This window comes from Natrix helvetica (assembly GCF_964273705.1).
Source record: "Natrix helvetica genome assembly, chromosome: 10".
In the NCBI taxonomy this organism is placed as follows: domain Eukaryota; kingdom Metazoa; phylum Chordata; class Lepidosauria; order Squamata; family Natricidae; genus Natrix; species Natrix helvetica.
In genome coordinates this window covers 22,703,390-22,724,030 of record NC_138561.1, presented here as the reverse complement: position 1 = coordinate 22,724,030, position 20,641 = coordinate 22,703,390, and the positions used below count along the sequence as shown (strand labels likewise).

General features: G+C 52.7%; 1 protein-coding gene across 1 annotated transcript; it reads right to left on the bottom strand.

The window, feature by feature from the left end:
• Positions 1–1,300: 1,300 nt before the first annotated feature.
• SPG7 (SPG7 matrix AAA peptidase subunit, paraplegin) lies at positions 1,301–18,980 on the bottom strand. Its single transcript, XM_081963085.1, has 17 exons — positions 18,753–18,980; positions 18,568–18,646; positions 17,380–17,511; positions 12,735–12,976; positions 12,063–12,202; positions 11,294–11,396; positions 10,251–10,376; positions 9,889–10,051; positions 9,274–9,447; positions 8,208–8,332; positions 7,199–7,301; positions 5,141–5,251; positions 4,219–4,334; positions 3,964–4,120; positions 3,643–3,806; positions 3,327–3,404; positions 1,301–2,289 (listed from the first exon to the last, which is right to left on the bottom strand). Exons 1-17 carry the CDS (start codon positions 18,906–18,908, stop codon positions 2,080–2,082), a joined length of 2,379 nt encoding a protein of 792 aa, XP_081819211.1. The 5' UTR covers positions 18,909–18,980; the 3' UTR covers positions 1,301–2,079.
• Between the last annotated feature and the right edge of the window lie 1,661 nt (positions 18,981–20,641).

Below are 20,641 nucleotides of genomic sequence, written 5' to 3'. Positions count from 1 at the left end.
TTAACATGGTAGTCCCCTTTAGAAATTTAGGAAAAGACGGTTTTCCTTTGACCCAAAGCCATTTCCTTTGATGTAATGATGATAATGTATACAATGTGTAGTGTTATGATAAATAATAATTGGATATAAATATTGAATGGTACGCATGAAAGGAAGATTAGAAATCCTTTTGGATTATATATAAAGGTTAATAAAAAGAACTAAGTTAGATTCAGTTAAGTCTTGATTATTAGGGGGGGGGAAATGTTATGATACAGGATATAGTCAAATAAAGGAGGGATAATGATAACATACATACATACATACATACATACATACATACATATGGATACAACATAAGGAAACTGGATGCAAATTGTAAACAGTGATTTGGAAAGGAGGATTAGAAAATTTTGTTATTAAATATTATGGATGTTTAGCTAGAATAGGACATAAGGATTCAGTGTTATTGGAGGATTTTAGAAATAGTAAATGAAATGCCAGTATGTGGTTATGTATTAAATCTTGGTATATTTTATGATGGACATTTAAACAATTGTAGTCAAATGAAAATGGAGGTATGATGATGGTAACATGTATAAATATCTGAGTTAAAATACTTGAGTTAATATGAATTATGCTTGATGACTGTGGAAGAGATGCACGGAAGCCTTTTGTAACCAACTGATACACTTTCTATGGTATGTAAAGAAGGAAGATTTTATGCGTTTGTTTTGAAAATAATATTTTTTTAAATTAATAAATAAATATTTGGACAATGTCGAGTCCTTGGTGCTCTCTGAGCTTGGTTGTTTGCTTGCAGACATTTAGTTACTCAACTAGGTAACATTATCGGTGCCAGTCGGTATAGGATTTGCACTGTTTATATACAGTCGTTTGCATTGCATGGGTGGGGTTGTGATTTCCTTTTCATCAATTTCTTCATTAGGGTATTGTTTTCTGCTTGAATGTTTGTTTGATGTTAATCCCTGCTTATCAGAGTGGAGGCTGCTGGAGACGATGTGTTTCTGTCTTTTTGTTTCCTTCTTAGCTTTTTGACTGTCTCTTTTAAATTGTGTGTAAATATTGGACAACATACAATTGTTTAAAAAGATAGGGATCATATAGCACTAAATCATGATCTCAAAAATGTAATAATCCCATTTTTGATGTAGAGGAGGAAAATTCTAGAAAAAGCAAAGAAATCATAATCGTACCTCTCATCCGAAACCCAAGGACGACATTGTTCAGAACAGAGAATAGGAAATTCAGTTTTCCTAGTTAATCCTCGTCCCCCACTTAAAGTTCAACAATACTTGGATTTGCAGCACTTCTGAATCTTTATTGAAATACAGCAGCCGTTGAAAACCAAACACAAGGTCCTCCAGTGTGAAAAAAAGGCAAATACGTGTATATACCCTAAAATCCCACTTCATTTATGCCGCGGTTCCTAAATTTGAAAAATGGGTTTTCACAAAGATGTTGCCAGGCTGCAGACAAGCATAGGGAGCTTGTGGCTTCCCTTTAGATGCTGCTGAGTCCCAATTCTCAGCTGCCTTTGCTCCCTCATCAAGAACCATTCAATTGTGTTGCACATGGTCAGGTTCCCCTTGAATATACCCAACACCACCAGGGAGGAACTGGGTGGCTTAACCCGAGTTCCTCACCAGAACAAATTGCGGTGCTGGTTCCTCAGCAGACCACTAGGTGGCAGACGCTGATCACAGGTGACACAGAGCCTGCCAGAAGGGGGCACTGCCATATCAGGACTAAAATAATTGCTTTTCTCAAAGCAAGGGCCTACTTTGAAACTCTCTCACCTGCCTCTCTGCACAGAGATGGCCACCAAAGGGTTCTAGTGAGGACAGCTAAGCAGGAGACCCCAGGAAGAGAGCTGGCTTTGTTCCATGAAGGTCCAGCTCTGAACCAAAACCAAAGGGGTCTCAAAGATGGCGCTTCCCGCACTGTTCACCGCTTGGCCTGCCTACTGCCCACATCTAAACTGGGCTGGACTCAGGATGCCAAAATAAGCACCCTTAGCATTTCTACCTTTGGAAGAAAACCCTGAATCCAACCGGCCAATCGCTTCATGATCGGGCTTCAAACGGAGCTCAGGTGAGGCTCCTGCTCCTCCTTGTAGGGGGGCAGCCGGGGAGAGGGCTCTTCCTCTCCTCTGTCCTGCTTGTCTCTCTCGGCTTCAATCCAGCTCTGGGGAGAGATCGTCTTCTTGGGCCCGTGTGGGGGAGGGCCAAGAAGGGCTTCGATGTCCTCGTAGTTGATCACTTCTTTCTCCAAGAGGGCGTCTGCCAGCTAGAGAGGAGGAATGGGCAGGCTTCAATCAATATGCCTCAGCAGAAGCTTCCATTTGCCACAGGAGTCAAAAATGCCCTGCAATAGGAGCTGAAGGGGTCCTGATAAACGGGACAGAACTGGGCCCAGCAAGCCCTCTGGAAAGGCAGGGTTCTGGGGAAAGGTTTTGGCCCCTTCACCACTTCCAAAGTTGGGGTAGTTTTGTGATCAACTACAAAATGTTTTTCATCAAGGAAATCTGGCTGCAGAAAACCCTTCTCCCCTGACCTCTGCAGTCCAGCTAAGGAGCCAGAAATAGCTGCCCAGAGCAGGAATTACTCTGCCGGTGGGAAAACTGAAACGTGGCAAACCTGCCACATTTCCTTTTGAGAATGCAGTGTATCTAGAATATCACCAGTTGCCTTTCCTTCTGCATCATCTACATCTAGATATTCCAGAATCAAATCACAGACCTGCCTGTTCTGGAAGGAAAACAAGATGCTCCGGAGACATGTCACACCCGCATGAAATGTTTTGCACATCCTTGGCCATCTCTTAGGTTCCTGGCACCGCCCAGGTCAGAGATGAGATGGGGCAGAATGCACCCTCTCTTTCCCTACCACAGACCCTGCCAGCCCAGGAAAGGCGAAGGGGTGAGAATGGGCATCCTGGGCCTGTGCAGCCTTGTACAACTAGATTTAAAAGCCTCCTGCTCCTCAAGAGGGGATCCGGTCCACTTGGAGGGGGGGGGGGCAGAAAGCTTCTCTTGGTGTCTTCCAAGCCCCTTTGCTTCTTGGCTCCACCTGCACCTCCTGAAAGGGGGAGCCTTTGGGGTGCTGCGGGAGGCCACCCTAGCAGAGGCCAGAGCTCCTTGCCAGCTTCCAAGCAGGAGTTTTATGATATGTTTCTCTTTAATACCACACTTGCTCTGAGATTCACTTGAACCTCACAGGAGAAGCCAGAAGGGGGCAATTTGTTAGGGACTGACTGCCGATCCTCCCCCAGCCTTTCACCCTCCCCAGCCTCCTCAGCTCTCCAGAACTGTATTTGGGTCTTACCATCTTCAGTTTGTCCCGGTTGTCCGTCAGCAGTTTCTCTGTGCGTCTATACGCTTGGGCTATCAGCAACTTCGCTTCCTAGGAAAAAGGCAGCCGTGGAAGGAATGGCAGCCACAACCTTTCAGTGAAAGCTCCTAGCCAGGAGGAGAAGAGGCGGCTGGGGATCCAGCCTCCTGGCCCTGACTGCCCAACAGGAAGGAGGATTGGGCCAGCTGGATAACCTTCCTGCCTGGGAAGCTGCGAATGGGGAGGGGTCCCGCTTCAAGAGCCCTGTCACTCGAGACCAGCCAGTCTCGAGCTCCCTGGGAGAGCTTACGTGGTCCATCATCTGCTGGAGCCCTTGGCTGAAGGGGCGCCTTCCAACCCCCCGACCGCTCTCTGTCTCTGGGAAGGACAGATGGCCGATGTTGGGCATCATGCCGTATTGTTTCACCATGGAGTAGGCTATCCTGGTGACCTTCCGGAGGTCATCTTGGGCCCCTGGACCAAGGCAGGACAAAGACAAAGGTAATGCTGAGAAAATCTTCAAAGGCGGCCAAGGGGGCTCTTAAAATTTCATCCGAAGGGAAGCACCCACTGTCCCCGGGAGGCCAAGGAGCTTCCGGGCCCTTTTCTGCGCAAGGCCGGCCCTCTTCACCTGTAGTCACTTTGTTAAAGGTGATGGCTTCTGCGACTCTGCCCCCCAGCGCCATGCATATCCGCTCGAAGAGCTGGTCCTTGGTCAGGAGGTACTGGTCCTTGGGCAGGATCTGGGCAAAGCCCAGGGCAGCGTTTGTGCGGGGAGCTATGGACACCTGGAACAAGAAAGGGGGGGGAGGAGGAGGAGGAGGAGGAATCGCCAGCTGACCTGCCTTGCTTTGCAGTCTAGCTTCACAGCAGAGAGCCATCTTACCTTCAGCACTGCTTCGGTGTGCTCCAGCAGCCAGCCCACCAAGGCGTGGCCCGATTCGTGGAATGCCACCACTCTCCGCTCCTCCGGCGAAAGGATCTTGTTTCTCTTGGCAGCTCCTGTGAAGGGGGGGGGGGGAGGGACAAGCTCTCCGTTTCCCAGGTTGTGTTTCCAGCATTACCAGGCCAAGCGCTCAAAAGCCTCTTGTATGTTTTGCGCCACGAGAAGGCCAAGGAAGCAGAGAACGACGCTTGCTTGAAGAAAGGCTTACAAATGGGTTGGTAGGCAACCGCACAAGTCCACAATCTCACACCTGAGACTTACAGAGCCGTTTCTAGTTTTAACTGCTATTAAGCTTTGCCTCCCCGAAAGGTATCCTGGCAGCCACAAACATCCAAGCATAAAAACAAGGTCTCCGGTTAGATCCCTACGATTTCTGTCCCCAAAGGGCTGCTCAGGTGAGGCTCCCCACCAGAAGACCTCCAGTAGCCCTGCTCTTCCCCTCGTCTCTTGCAAATTCCAGCACGCCTGATTCACCTGGACCAGCCACCGTGAAGGCTCCCCAACTCAGAAGGGGCTAAACCAGGGCCTGCTTCCATCAGGAGAGCCTTACTGGAACAAAAATGCCAACAAGCAACCCCCAACCTTGGCCAGCAGCCTGGGAGCTCCTATCCGCCCACTTGTGTTCAGAGAGCTCCCATCAAAGCCAGAGGACATGATGTTCACCAAACACAGCATGATCAGAGATGATTATCACTCGGGGGAGCCTGGCGGTCCACACCACCAGATCCTAAATGAGCCGGAGCAGAGACCCAACGCGCTTTGCTTGGTCAGTGACCACTTGGATGTCTCTCCTAGCAGAGCTCTCCTCCCAAATCTAGGCTGAAGAACACGGCCACTCCAGGAAAGGAAACGGAAAGCTCACCTGCAATGACTCTCTCTACAGCACTCTCAAAACTGATTGTGTCGATGGATTTGTATCCCTCTCTGGCAGCGTGGAGAGCCGCCTCGTTACAGATGTTGGCAATATCAGCTCCTGTGGAGAAAAGGCGACTCTCGTTCGGCTTCTGGAGCATCGAAGGGAGGGAAGAGAGCAGGGGGTTCTTAAGGAACCAAGGCGGGATCCCTCAGTGGGGCCAGCCCCCCCCATTGCCCAGCAGAGCCAGGGTGAGAAGAGGCGCCAAGGGCCAGCAGGGGACAGAAAGCAAAGCGTCGTCACCTCTGCTCCTCACTTGCCAACCCAGCCTGGAAGGCAGTTCCAGGCAGCCAGTCCGCCCCTTGAGTTGCCTGGTCACCCAAGCCACTAAGTCTCAGCATCCTTCATTCCTTTAGCTGCCTTTCCTTGCCCGCAGAAACAGTGGCTGTGTAGCCTCCTCTTGCGGGATCTGATCTCACATGTGAATCGATTCATTGCTCCGCTCAGAGTTTCTTCTCGTCTCTCCAGAGTTCCAAAACCTCCACCTGGCCTCTGGTGCACCGCAAGGCAAATGCTCAGAGTTCCCTAAAGACCCTGGGATTTACACAAGTGCCTCACACTTGGCCTCGGGTTGCTCAGCTTTGTAAAGAGCAGCGTTTTTTCTTCAAGGAAAGGCAGTGGAGCCTCTCGGTTACATTCCCCCAAGGTAGCTGAACAAGGCCAGGGAAATGCAGCCGACAGAACCGGTTCGTTTTCAAGGTAACAAAGCGCTTCTAACATCTGGCAGGATTTAAGGTAGAGAAATACCGGAGGAAATGGCTTCTGGATTTCTTTCCAGCCCCTTTGCTGTCAATGGCCATAGGCGGCACCAGCATTTTGTGTAATGAAGTAACGCATTTAGACGTGTGTTGTGTAGATGTGGGAACTGAGAAGCCCAGGGGTGGCTGTGTAAGATTGACCATGTGACTGGGATGAGGCTTAGGGAGGGGCAGCCGCAACTGCTGTGTCAACTGCTCTCCCCCCTCCCCCCAGGATGCAATTTCTGCCCTCTTTCCCTCTGGAGCCCCCCCTGGATCCAACCCCCTCACCATCCTTTTTCTGCCAGAGTCCCCCCCCCCCCCAGCCCCCATGAAATTCGGCCCCCTTCAGTTTTTGGAGGTTGCCCTGTTGATGGTGGGTGGGCCCAGCGCCCTTACTAATTCCTAACTAATATCTTGCGATGAGAGGATGACAACAAGTTTGGCAAAGCCTTGCACTTCCCAGAATGTGTCTTTGGGAATGTGTTTGGTTTCCCCTGAAGGCTGAGCACGGTGCCCAGTTCAAAGGCAAGTGGGATTTGGATCTGGGGAAGGGTCTCTGCAGCTGAGGGATTTCACAGGCTCTTTATAGCTAGCCCCCCCTGCACCCCCCTCTGCCTTGGAAGGCATTTGTCTTCTCTTCTTTCTCTACTTAAACCTCATTCATTACCAGCACCCTGGTATTTTTCTCTAAATGCCTTTTTAAAAAAATCAACCATGGCATTTTATTCAAATGCTAAAAAACCTGGAAAATAAGAGGTTCCGCCAAAGGAAAAGAAAGGCAAGCCCTCTGCAGTGGGAACCTGGAAGTGGGTTGGAAGGCGGTTTCTGCAAATGAGAAGCAGGCCTTTCAAGCAGGGAGCAGACAGCCGGGCCTGCTGATTGTGCTGCCTAAGCAGGATTCCAACCGCAGGCCCCAGGCCTGGCTGCCCACACAGAGGTGCTCCACAACTGGGCAGCAAGGAGTTAATTGGGCCCAGCCACAGGGTGCTCCAGGAAAGGGGGGGGGGGGAGCCAGGAGAACCAGCCTGGCGGGGCTTGGGGTGGCTCTGATGTGACTGCAGAAGATGCTGGGGAAGCGGAGGAACATCTCTTCTGAGTTGGGGGCGTGTAGGCAGAGTGGAGAGCGGCAGAGGGGCAGCCACCCCAGGATGGGGGTTGGCTGGGAGAGACTCCTTGCTCTCTCTTCCAAGAGGAAAGATCCCAGTAGCTCTGGAGGCGGGGCTTGGAGAAGCTGGGTCTTGTACCCCCCCCTTCCCCCCGCACATACCGCTGAAGCCTGGGGTGAGTTCAGCCAACCGCTGGGAGTAGAAGCTGCTGGGCTGGGAGAGCTTCAGCCCCTTCAGGTGTTGCTCGAAGATCTCCCTTCTCTCCTACAAAGAGCAGAGCGGATGGGTTGCTGTGGAGCCAGCAGGTTCTCTCAAGAACAGGAGGGCAAAGAAGGGCAGACCCTGCGCTCTCCCAAGGCCCCGGCACAGGCCTGGGGAGGGCTGCTCTCAGGCTCAAGTGGAGAGGTTGCGTCTGCCTGGGCCACGGCAGGATGTCTCGGGCACAATGGGCACTGAGCCAGAGATGCCCTCCTTCCCCGAGAGAGCAGAGGGAAAAGCCTGCTGTGAGATGGCCAACCCCCCTTTCCCCAAAGGCTTTTGGTGAATTGGATGCATCTCCAACCTTTTCACCACTAGGACCAAGATAGCAGACTCACAAGCGCTCCCCTTCCCTCAATGCATGAATGAAAGGAAGGAAATCGGGGGGGGGGGGGGGGGATCAGGTTGGCCCTGTGCCAGAGTGTGACTCATTTGGCTGCTTACAATAGTCCTGATTAGAGCCTGGGGCTCAGCTGCCAGGATTTCCTGCTCCTTCTCCCTTCAGGGCAGCTGGTGCCAGATCAGACCAGGCATCTGAGGAATTTTAGGCCAAAAGAGGGAAGCGCCAGAAAGGGCAGCTGCCTGGCCAGGAGAGGGGAAAGGAGCTGCTGCTCTCCTTGAATGAGGGGAGCCCAAGAGAGAGAAGCGCAGGAGGGATCCTGCACCCCTTTTCTCCGGCTTCAGGGCCGGTTCTAGGAAAGAGCAAAGAGCCCATCTTCCTCAGCCAGAAGGACAGGAGCAACCAACCGTTTAGGCTCCTGGCTTTAAATAAACACCTGGATCCCATGACTCAGAAGGAATAAGCGCCACAAGGAAAGCAGGGCTATTCAAGCAGGTGAGTGGCTGGACAGAGTCGGGGGCTTTTGGTTCAGGAATCCAGAGGGGCCCCTTCCTCCACTTCCACTGGGGTACCTGCAGAGTGGGCAGATCGATAAAGATGTGGCGGTCGAGCCTCCCGGGTCTCATGAGGGCATTGTCCAGGATATCAGCTCGGTTGGTGGATGCCAGCACGATGACGTGGTCTGTGGTCCCCATCCCTGCAGGAGAGAAACGGCAGCAGCTCAGACACCATGGGCGGAGGTGCCAGCGATATCCTCTCTGGGCCACGGGCACAGCGGCCATCCAGGGGCAATCCAGGGTGGGTGCTGGACCCAGAGGAGGGAGGAGGTTTCAGGAAGGAGGTCCTCATAAACATTTGTGTGTGTGTGTGTGTGTGTGGGAACCTGAGCTGTGTAACAATAAATAATAAAGCTTGGCTGTCTGAGCGCTCTCACAAAGGGCACTTGACAGCGTTGCCAAGCGAGGCGCAAATATCAAAGCAGAAGAACCCACAGAAGTTTCAGAGTAGGGAATGAAGGAGTTGCCTCAGCACTCAGGTGCCCATAGCTGAGCGTGACTCCTTCTCAACCAGTCCTTTTTGCTTACAACCCTCTAAGCCCATCAATCTAGAAGGCCAAGCAGGCAGTGGCTGGCTCTGCCACTTCTGGGCCTTTAATTCATGCAATGCCGCTCCTAAGGAGGCCTCCCTGGTTATCAGCCTCCAGTCTTCCCAGCACTTCCATGTGCCCTTTAGAAAGAAAGCTGGAAGGAGCAGAGGTGCCTGAGCAGGGCGACTCTACTGGGGCAGCCCTGGAGGAAGAGGAGCTGAAGGGACACCTTGAATCACTCTGCTCCCCCGGGGGAGACGTGAACTTGGGCTGGACGTCTCCCTGGCCAGCAGCGTCAAATGCAGCCAGCACTGATGTTCCCCACAGAGAAACCCATCAAAGGAGAGGCAACGGCAGAGCTGACCATGAAGGGAAGCCCAGAGCTCCGGATCTAAGGAAAGAGGCAGCAGCTTGGGAAAGGAGTGGGGAGGGAGGAGGCATGCTGGAGGGGAAATGCCCAACATGGGGAGGAGGCGAATTTCCTTTTGGGGGGCGGTGGGAAGAAAAGGCCCCCGACTTCAAAACCAAACCCTTCGCCATGAAAAACTGACCGTCCATTTCTACCAGCAGCTGGTTCAGGGTCTGCTCCTCTTCCGTGTTGGAGAAGCCGGACATGTTTGTTGAGCGCCTTTTCCCAACCGCGTCGATTTCATCTATATAAACGATGCACGGGGCACAAGCCCGGGCTTCCTTGAAGAGGCTCCGCACCCGGGCAGCGCCAAGGCCTGCAGAAGGGCAAAGCGGGAGGGAGCTCTGACCGAGGCACCGTCTAAAGGGAGGGAGGTTTCTGCTCCTGCTGGTTGGGACCCTCGCAGCTCTCAGCCCAACAAACCCACAGGCTGCTGGGACAGTTTCTAGCCAGACACGCTTTCTGCCAGGAGCCGGCAAAGGGCATCCCAGGAAGCTCGGCTAGTCAAAGCCCCGGTGCTTGTTCTGGGCTCTGGAAGCCCCCCGGGAGCCCCCCAATCCTCCCAAGGAACCCGGGGCTCCGGCAGCAGCTTTCTAGGGTCAGAGGCGGTGGAGGACGGAGGGGGTAGGAAGCACGCGGGACGGAGCAGAAGATGAGTGGCCGTCGCCACCAGCCTCTTGATGAGGAAACTGGTTCCAGGCGTCTGGAAAGCCTCTCCCTTCCTTGGGAGGCTCCGTGGCCGAGAAAGAAGACTCACCGCCAATCACCTCCACGAATTCCGAGCCAGCTATTGCCAGGAATGGCACTTGGGCTTCTGTAGCCACCGCTTTTGCCAACAAGGTCTTGCCGCAGCCTGGTGGCCCAAGCAAGAGGGCCCCTCTGGGCACTTTGGCACCCAGCTGGAGGAAGCGCTCCGGACTCTGGAAGCCAAAGGAAGGGATGGAGCAGAGAACGCTGGAGAGACAAGGCCCTCTTCTCTTTCCCACAGGGGCAGCAGGAGGCTGAAGGGATGCTGCAGCCTCTCTCGCTTGGAAGCATCTCGGGAGGAGCAGAGGAGGTCTCCCCAACCATTCCCTGCCCTCGGCCTTCCTGCTTCCCAAGGCAAGTCCTGTCTTTTACCTTCAGGTAATCCACAAATTCCTTGACTTCCATCTTGGCCTCGTGCAGGCCTGCCACGTCCTTGAAACTGATCCCTTTCCCAGATTTGCCGTCCACGATTGTGAAGCGAGCCCTTTTCAGCTGGTTCTGCCAAGGAGGGGGAGGAAAAGCAAGCTCCAGGCCCCCGTTGGTTGTGGCGCTTGGAGGGGAGGGAAGTTCAGATACTCCTAGCAAGAGGCACAAACCCTGCCTCCCCCCTCCCCGGACAAAGCCCAGGTGGGGCCACTTCCTGCTTTCCATCCCACGGTGGGGCTGTGCTGGCTGCTGCCCTCCAAGCGGATAGCAGGGAGCGGGGGGGCTGAGGGGGGGGGACCCTCTCACTACAGCAACCCTCCTTCATCTGAGCACGTGCCTCCCCGTCAAGCACAGAGATGCCTGTCTACCGTTCAGGTGGAAGGGCTGATGGGGGCTCCTTGAACTTCAGCATGCTTGAAACAAAGCGTGCAGCCCCCAGACTCCCAAGTGCCTCCTCTCAAAGGGTTTGATGACTGGGGGGGGCAGCCCTGAAAACAGCCGGCCTCCCACTCCGGCCTCCTCTGCGCTGGAGTGATGGACAAAACCGCTATTTACCTGAACTGCAGCCCAGTGGATAATTTATTCTCTGCTGAGCTAATCTTTGAGCTCTGCTCCCAGACGGGCTCTGACAAGCCCCCCCCCCCCCCCCGAGGAAGGGGAGCCAGCCTTGTGAGTCAGCAGGGACTTCGGAAAGAGTTCTCCCCTCCCCTCGGAGGCTTTAGGGGCCAACTGCCACATCCTTGGATATGCTGGGCAGCCTGGGTTGGGGCCACAGTCCCCACATCCTTGGAGGGGCGGAGAGCTGGGAAAGGCTCACTTCCGAGGGCTCCCCCAGCCAGGCAAAGACCAGCAGTTTTTCCTTAACCGATGGGTGGGGGTCTGCATGCCACAGATCAGCAGGCACCTGACTCCAGGCTGCCCAGTCTCTGACCACCCCCATCTGGAGGATGTCAACCTCCCCCCCCCCCACCCATGGTGAGGCTACTTACGAAGGCACTGAAGGCGCCTTCCCTTCCTGATATGCCAGCCAGCCGGAAAATGTACCATAGAATGCCAACGCTCACCACAGTCATTCCCAAGGTGTAGAGGGCACTGCCAAGACAGGAGCACAAGAGGGTCAGGCCTTGGCATCTGGAGAGAGATTTTGGGGAGCCAAAAGCACAGCAGGAAACTGGATTTCTCAAATAACAGAATAAACACAGCAGGGAGCCTGGGGGTTGTGGTGAGCGTAAATCCTTTGGCTGCCCGCTCACTTAACTGTTCCAAAAGAGGAGGAGAAACAGGTGCCATGCAGCTTCAGTTTGGGGGAAGGCTCAAAGGGGAATCTATGCCAGCCCACTGCAACCGAGTGGCATTGTGTGTCTGTGTCCTTCCACAGGAGCCTCTGGGGCCCCGGCCAAGAGGCAGAGTTTGCTGCCAGGAAGGGACCACCAGGCCACTCCCAGGCGGCAGGCCTTTCCCCAAGGAACTCCTTTGCCCAGAGTCCTTAGGCCGGGCCCTGGTCCTGGCATCTGCAGCCTCTATGGGTCCTCCATTCTGGGATTCAGCTGTGGGCCGAACAACTCAGGCCACTCCATGGCAGAGTCCATCCTAGAGCTCATCTTCAGGATAGGACAATAGTGCTCAGCACTACACCTGGCACTTTGCACCCCAAGATCAAAGTGCAGACCAACAACTGTGAGGAAGGGAGAAAGGTGGACAATAGGGGCTGCCGGGGGGGGGGGGGGGAGGCAAGTCAAGCCCTCCCTCCCTCCGTACTTTCCAAAGAAGCTGCTGCGCCTGTAAGAGACGGGGATCTGGTCGTTCAGGTCGATGTTCAGCTCCTCCTCGGCCGCTCGCAATTTCTCCTCGAACTTGTCGATGTTTGCCACCTTCATCAAATAGGTCAGGCTCAGCTTCTGTAAGAGACAAAAGGGCGGAGAAGTGCCAGCCAGGTAAGCCTTTGAGAAGGAGAAACAGAGGGCACCCCTTGCCAGGTGCTCATGGAGGGGCAATTCCATAGAGGAAGGAAACATCCCCCCAACAAGGCAAAAATGGCTCCTTCGCCCACTTGGCCTCCCAGCCTGTCAACATCCAAGCCTACTTGAAGTCTTGGTCAAAACTATTTATATTTATATTTTCATTTTCCCACCAGTTAACCCCTGAACTAGAAATCAGTTTCAGATCAGTCCAAAGCTCAAAAGTTTTAACCTGAGACTTTGGCCAAATGCTTCAGCTGTGTTCTGTCTAGGAAGCCCTTCAAATGATCAAGGGACACACATAAGCCATTGACTTCCTTTATTCCTCACTTTAATTTCATTTAATGAAATCATTCAGAAAACTTCACAAAATGGGGAGGGAGAGGAAGTAATTGCGACTGAAGAATTCTGGCTACCGATTCAAAAGCCGAGGGCCCACAACAATGCACGAAAGCCCGAAAGGGACACTCACGGGCCACCCAAGGACAACGGCTCCCGGGTGCAAGTGGATTTCCACAATTTCGCTCTCCGGCACCACCTGCACGCTCTGCACCTCCCCCTTGGCCAGCAGCTCATTGACGAAGTCGTTCCAGGAGATGCTTCCTGCGCTGGTGGTCAGTGAGTTCAGCAGGCTCATGATGATGGCAATGAAGAAGAGGACCTTCAGCCGCTCGCGGTACATCTGGTCGTCCCTCTCCCGGCGTCTCTTTTCCTCTGGGGAGAGGAAACACAAGAGCACATCAAGATGAACGTGTTACAACAAGCTGATTATGCCTCGGGCCACAGTCGCCCCCCCCCCCCCCCGCCCCTTTGGTTTTTGTTCCACATTTCAGCCTTCCCTAGAAAACAAAGCTGGGCTAGAAAGCTAGCATCTGGTTTGCAGACGGGGATTGTGTTTCAGCCACTGCCCGGCCTGAATGGAGGGAGGCCAGAGCGGGGCTGGCCAGCTGGGTGGCAGGAGAGGCCTATTCAGGCCAGGCCAATGGCTGGGGAGCAGGAGACCTCAGGGAGCTACCTAGTCGGGATGCCGGCCCTGGTCCTCAGCAGGCAGGGGGGCTTTGCATCAGCCAGCCAGCACTTCTCAGACAAAAGTAGACAAAGCCACCAAGTGAAAAGAGGAATGTGTTTTTATCTTAGAAACAGCCAGAGCAGCATGGCTGCCTTCTGCAGCACCTAGGAACGGAAGGGCGAGCTGCCCCCATTGCCAAGGGGAAGGCTGCAGGTAAGCCAGCTTTGCAATGACTCCCACTCCTCCTGAAACTCTCCCGGGAATCGCAGGAAAGGAACCTTTGGCGCCATTTTCTCCTGGGGACGGAGCTGCAGTGCTCTAGTTTCCAACCCTGGCTTAGCACTACAGGCAAAGCTGCTGAGAAGGGCAGAATTCTGGCCGTTGAAAACTCTAACAAACAGGCTGCATTGGCTTCTTAGCCACTGCTGGGACCTGGGCTTAGCACTACTGTGACCTCAAACCGTTCACACATGTGCTGGGCTTGGAGCAGAACCTCCGTGAGTGTGGAGGGAAATGGGCTCCACAGCAGCAGCAGCAGCACCTGCAGGTTCCCAACCCCAGGCAGCAGCCCCCCCTCTTCAGCAGGCCCAGCCCTTTTCCCAGCCATGTGGGAGAACCAGCTTCCCTCTTTGGGTCCCACGTCCGCACGGCGTCAGGGTCATCTAGCAAACCCCCGAGCACTCTCTTTCTCAAAGAGCTTAGAATTACAAAATGACTTTCCTGCCCAGAGGAAAGCCCCAGGCCCATAATTCAGACTCCCCAATACGTGGCTGCACCTTGGTCACGAAATCTAGCTGCGGCGTTTCTCAGATTCCCAAACAACACATTTGTGAGCAAACGAAGGCATTTGTCTGCAGGGACAACCCCTTAAACTGGGCACCGACAAGAGGAATAGGGCAGAGGGGCAGGCCTCTCCCAACAATACACAGAGGCTGCATTCCACAACCAGTTTCGTTGGCAAAGGAGAAGGCGACTGAAAAGCAGAGCTTCACCAAGGAGGAAGGGCAGCCACAGCAGCAGTCCTCAAGTTAGCCCCCTTGTGCCTGCTTTTTGCTTGCAACACCCTGGGCAATTCTCCGTTATCAGGAGGATTTAGCTGTCTGAGCCAATTCAGCCCCTCCCTCCAGCTCTCCCCCAAGGGACAGAAAGCAGAGCCGGCAAAGACACAAGCAAGAGACTCCAGAAGTGACACGGCCCAGCAGGGTCCCTTCTATTCCAAAGGCAGAAGGAGTAGGTGTCCTCTGGAGACAGGAAGGTGAGAGCCTCTCCCTTCAAAAGTCCCCTGTCAGAGGCTGCCGTCAAAGGCCAGCCCAGGTGCCGGCTGAAAGGAGACGGGAGCAGCAGACAAGAGGCTCCTAAGGACGTCTGGCCAGAGATTCTGTGGGACCTTGGGAGTTTTTGCACCATTTTAAACCACAAGCAGACTTGCAAAGGCCTTTCATCCAGGGCTGGGCTGGCCTCTAAGGAGCCCACAGGAGGCTAAGGAAACAAGGCAGTCCACTGCCCACGGCCTCTTTGGACAACTGCCCTTGCAGCCTGGAAGGGCCTCGGAGCCCAGCGCTCTCCACCATTAACACCCTCTGGCCCGATCAGAGGAACCTCCCCTCCAGCAGTCAAGGCAGGTGCTGTCTGATGCCCCAGCCCCATTGCGTGCTCTCTCTCTCTCTCTCTCTCTCTCAAAGGCAAGCTGGGTCCAGGCTCTGCCCTAGGAAAGTTCAGAGAAGCCAAGTGGCCAGAGAAGACCTCTTACAAAAGCCCTTGTCCCTGTGGTTTCATTGGAATCCTGTTTCCCAGTGGACGTACAAATCCCTCAATGGATCGGAGAGACTAGAATCGCCTTCTGCTTCTGGTCCACCCTTTGTCAAGCATGCCCTTTTCAGTCTGTAAAACCCAACTAGCAATAACAGCCTCCTGGGGATTGCGTTAGAGTAGGCATCCTCAAACTATGGTCCACAGGCTGGATAGGCCCACCAACGCAAAGTATCTGGCCTGTGGAGTGGTGGGATGAAAAGCAGTTGCCAGCTTGTAAAAACGTGCTTTAAAAGTCTTTAAGAATCATTAAAAGTCATTAAAACAGCCTTTCAGGTGTTTTTCATAGCCATGTGATCCATTAAAAGTCTTTAAAAGTCTTTAAAAACAGCCTTTCAGGTGTTTTTCACAGTCATGTGATCCAGGGCCGTGGGTGGCTGGCTGAGTAAGGAAGGGGCTGCTTTTAAAGTAGCACTTTAAGAGTGAGTGGGGGAGTGAGGGAGATGTCTCCGGTCTCCTAGCTTTTTCAAAATCAGCTGAAGTTGGCTAATTCAAATGCAACTGCAGTATAATGCCTGAAGAAGAATTCACCCACTGCTTTGATTCTATATCAAAGTACCTCCACCAAATTGGTTCCTGAACAATTGTGGTAGGTATTCATGGGTGTATATACACCTGCACAAGTGTGGCAAAAGCAAACCAGTTTGTGAATTCTCCTCCAGGCTTAAAACAGCTTTAGCCCTGTAATCCCAAATAAGCAGGCCCACACTTCCCATTGAATTAGTAGTATGTTTATGTTGGTTAAAATTGTTCTTCATTTTAAAGAGTGTATTATTTCATATTTTGTTGCACTGCAAGTGAAGAGATGTGCAGTGTTCATAGAAATTTGTTCATGTTTTTTTCAAACTATAGTCTGGCCCCCAACAGTCTGAGGGACCATTATCCCTCCTTAATTCACCATTGGAGGCTGGCTGGCTGGCTCTGAAGCTGCTGTTGTAATGAAGTTAGGGAAGTGGCAAGAAGGTTTGTGCTCTTTTTCCCTTTGGGGGGGGGGGTTCTTAAGTAAATAGATTCCTTGGGTTGAGCGAGTACAGCAAGGACAAAGGCAAAATGGACTGCTAAATTGCTGCCATGCCCATCCAGTCACCTGACCACACAGCCACGCCCGTCCAGCCCCCCAACAGTGTGAGGGACGGTGAATCGGCCCCCTGTTCAAAAAGTTTGAGTACCCCTGCGTTAGAGAAACTCACAAAAAAAGACGGAGGGTTTTATGTGGATCATATTGTTTGCATGTGATAAAGAACGGTTAAAAAGCAAACTTTTATGGAAGGAACTGTGACTAAACTCTCTGCTCCCTGGCCCTCTTTCAGGGGCTGGAAGAGGCCTCCTTTGGGCCACGAGACAACCAGTGTCTCAGGATCCCTACAGGGCACAGGATGAGCAGCAAACCTGCCCCCCTTCTCAGAAGCTCTCGACTCTCGTAAGCACCTCCTTGCCAAGTTAAGGTGGGATATTCAGACGGACCACAAACAAAGCGGCAAAATAGACCATAACACTCCAAGTCACACGGGAGAATGTGCCCCAAAGGGCTGACATAACGAGGAACCAAGCTTGTAGCAGGGCTTTGCCTGTTTTGCCCTCCTGTGGGCATAATGTGTTTTGAGATAAAAAACGGGAGCACCTATGCCTGGCCTGTCAAGATGTACATGCATATGAATCTCTACAACAAAATATCTTAATAAGACTCTGGATAAATGTACCGTCTTTACAACAGAAACATTTACCTGGCTATCCTTTCCCTTTGATTTTTAAGGAAATATCATTTTAAAAATGAAGTATGAACAAATTAAAGACAATGAGATGCCCATATTCCCAGCTGTGGTAGAATATCCAGTGTCCTTTCCCTTTGCCCAGAGCAAGGCTTAGCCGTCATCTGTGATACAATCCTTGCAGAGTCACCTGCATTAAGTACACACAGGTAAGAAGACACACCTAGCTGCTGAGGAGAAAAGTATAGGTTCCTTATAAAATTAAGCTGGGGCATAAAATGTCCATGAGCCTAAAAAAAAAATTCAACCCAAGAACATGTCATTTTAATATATTAATGCTCGTAATACAGAGAGGTTTGTTCATCTGAGAGAACTCCGCAACGCAAAACAAGAAAACAGGAACGTTTCTGGGCCAACACTGTTGATGAGGCCCAGCTTGTTCAGAGTAATTTAAGATGCAGAGAGAGCGGAGCTGGATGAGAGGCTAAGCAGGCTGACAGAAGAGAGAAGACAGGCGCACATGCTTCACCCAAACCCCAAAAAACCAGTTAGGGGCATCATAGCAAAACTGCATATAGATCCAAACTTACCCTCATCTTCCTTTGGGGATTTCCCTTTGGGTTTCCCCCCGCTTCGGTCATTGCGATGAGAACCAGACGTAGAAAAGTAGCAGCAGGTGCCACCAGTAAGGAAGCCTGCAGTCAAGGCCAGGTACCTCTGATCTGTTTGGCACAAAGAAGAGCCAGGAGTGCAGAAGTGCTCAGCTGTCATTCCAAACAAGCAGAGTCCTCAAGAGTTTCAAAGGAAGGATCCAGGTTTGGCTTAACCTTCAGCACCCCAGAGCGGAGACAGAACCTGCAGCTCTATCAGGTGGCCCTTTCAACCATCGCCTCGTGGGACACGGAGGCAGCCAAAAGGAAGAAAGGCAGGCCCACCATCAAGCAGGCTTCAGGAGAAACGCCAGCGAGTTCCTCCTTTCCCAGAACCGCTTCAAAGCATCCCATTTGAGCTGCCTCTTCAAGGACCACTTGGATAGGACATGACACTGAGTGGGGGGAGGGAAGAGCTTCCTGGGCCAGCATGCTGACCTTGTTGCACCAGATTCAAACCCAGAGAAATTTTAAACCATTTTATGAAACAGGGGGCTCCCTGGCCAGCCTCCTTTAGGCCTTTTGTGAATTGTATTGCTGTAGCTGATTTTTTAAAATTACTGTTTTCACTGTAGAATAGCATTTTTATGGCACCCAGTAAAGGAGGAGTGATCTGAAAACATTTAAGTGAAAGTTAACCCTGCCTGTTTCCCCCTCTATATCCTCATTCCTCATCCCTTTTGCACTCTGGTGTGCAACCCTGGGGCAAAGATGGGGAGTCCTCCGGAGCATCTTTTTCAGGCTCATCAGCAGGGGAGGCCCCAAAGGGCATCTGGGGGCACTGCCCAGACATCGTCTCTTGGCATGCTGGGAAGAGAAAGTCTTGCTGGGATCAGAGCAAACAGTGGCTAAGAGGGGATGGAAATGACCAGCAAACCCCCCCCCCCCCCACTTCCCTCTCTTGAGCGGGTCTGCCACCCCTGGGCAAAAGCCCCGCAGCCCCTTCCTCCATTTCGCAGGGAGGCTCCCATTTGGTTTACTGTGGAAGGCATTTCTGGGGCCGCCCTCTCGCCTGCAGCGGTTAGGATTCAACGGAAAGAAAAAACGGGCCAAACCCCGCCAGTCCATCCTTGGAAACACCAACAGACCCCCGTAGAATGGGGAGGGCTAGCGGGGCTTCCTACTCACCCAGCAGCCTCCATAGCCGGGCGGGGGTCCAGGCAGGCCGGGCCCAGCAGCCCCTGGAGAGCGCGCCGGGCAGCCGGGGCTGGAAGGCAGAACGCGGGGTGAGGGGAGCCGAGCGGAGCCTCCGCGGAGCCCCCCGTGCAGCGCCCCCCCCCCTCCGCCGGGCTCGGGCCCTGCTGGCTGCTCACCTGAAGGTCGCCGCCTGGCCTCTGCTCCGCGGGGGGCCGGGTCCAGCGGCGCGCCAGAGTCCCCCGGGCGCCGCCCGGCAGGGGAGCCCCGGGCCGGAGGAGGCCGCGGCCCCCGCGCCGGAGCAGCAGCAGCAGCAGCGAGGCGGCGCCCGTCATCCCTGGGCAGGCAGGCCGCGCGACGGGAAGGCGGCGGCCATCTAGGAAGCGGGCAGCCCGGTCTCAAGATGGCCGCCGCCGCCGCCCTGCAGGGAGACCCCGTGCCGCCACCTGGCGGGGGGAGTGAGGGGGAGGCCCGGTCTCCGTTTTAAGGGTGGCGGCACCGGGCGGGGGGGGGGAGGGGGCTGGCCGGGCACCATGGGTTTTGTGGTGCCGCACTCCCCCCCCCCCCGCCCCCTGGGCCTGCAACCGGGGTTGAGACCAGGCGGCAGGGGCGGCGCTCGGGTGCAACGCTTCGCTTTCTTTTTCAGGCCTGGAGCTGCTGGGTGATGGCAGGACAAGACACGCGTCCCCACCCCCGCCGACCATGGCCCAGCAGATGGTGGGGAAAGAAGGCCCCGGAGGACCCCAGCGCGGGTGGAAGGGCGTTGCACCCGTTGGGTTGTAGGGCTTGGGCATGCCTGGTTGCAGAACTGGAAGCATCACAATAGAAGGCCTGGAAACAACTCGCTGGTGAAGAGGAATTAGGACATGCCAAGAAAGGGGATGGCATCACAGACAGCAGAATCAAATAGGGAAGTGGGACATTTCAGCACCATGGCCAAAAGTGTATTTATTCTGGTTCCAGAAGTGGGTGTGGTGCTTTGCATGTGGACACACCAGGCTTATTAAAAGGATGCTCACCGGTAATTCAGAGACTCTGAATCTGCACACACCTTTAAGTCCTGTGGGTTCCTTCCCTTCATAAAAAGGCCCGGGAGTCAAGTTGCAGAAGAGAATTTGCTCAGTTGGATAAGCAGGAGATATTTAATAGTTGAGCAACAGATTTAATGCGGTGTGGTTAGAAAATAAAGTTAGTTTAGGCACAAATAATGTTAAAGCTGTGTAACATTTTGTTTGAAGATCAGATTTGTAATGCTTGAGAGGCTTTCACAATTTCACTGAATAGAAACTTCACTGCTCTTCCCTAAATAAATGGTTCCATTCTCCAACAACTTCCAAACAACAAACTTGCAAAACTTTTCCCTATGTTAATATCTCAGTAATCAACTTTGTGATAGACATAACCAGGATGTTAACTGGTTGCCTCTGGGACACGCGAGTAAACTTGTGATCAAACCAAGAGCCTACTGCATAATCTACATGCCTATTTGGATAACTGGTCCTTAATTGAGAAACATTTGATGTATATACATAAAATTCAACTATATTGCTTTATTGACAGAAGTGACATTTTGAAAGTGATTGTGGAAGAAGTGGGCTAGGAGAAAAAAATCTGTCACTTGAATTGATTGGCTTCTTATGAAATACTGTAAATGGCTGCCTTGATTGGAGCTTCATGTGCTGGAAGGTTGAAGCATGTAAAATTATAAAAAGGTACTCAGCAATGTTTGGTGCAAAGTAAAATCAGGTTGGTTCTCATAATGCTTTTTAACTTATTGTAGAGGATACTTATAATAGATTATTAGAATTACAGGCGTCTCCATTTTGGCTCTGAATCTGAAGTTTAATTGCAGCCATTCAGAGTTAATATATAATAGTATGCATTATCTTCTACTCTGAACGCTTGAAATGTAACCTTGAAAATAGGTGCTTTCATGCAGTGTCCTTTGAGTGGTAATAAAGCTTCCTTTGGGAACACGTCCAACCTTCAGCCATCCCACATAGAGCCATGTTCCAGCTATGATATCAGTGGGGGATTTTGGTAGGATTTTTTTCAAGTTGCTGGAGAA

Bases quoted from the DNA above. Each gene is read 5' to 3' on its own strand.
- SPG7 (XM_081963085.1), bottom strand. From the start codon at position 18,908: ATGACGGGCGCCGCCTCGCTGCTGCTGCTGCTGCTCCGGCGCGGGGGC. The intron at 7,302-8,207 runs GTACCCCAGTGG...TGCTCTTTGTAG, and splicing joins TCGATCTGCCCACTCTGCAG to GAGAGAAGGGAGATCTTCGA. The intron at 2,290-3,326 runs GTAAGACCCAAA...CCTCCTCTCTAG, and splicing joins ACCGGGACAAACTGAAGATG to CTGGCAGACGCCCTCTTGGA.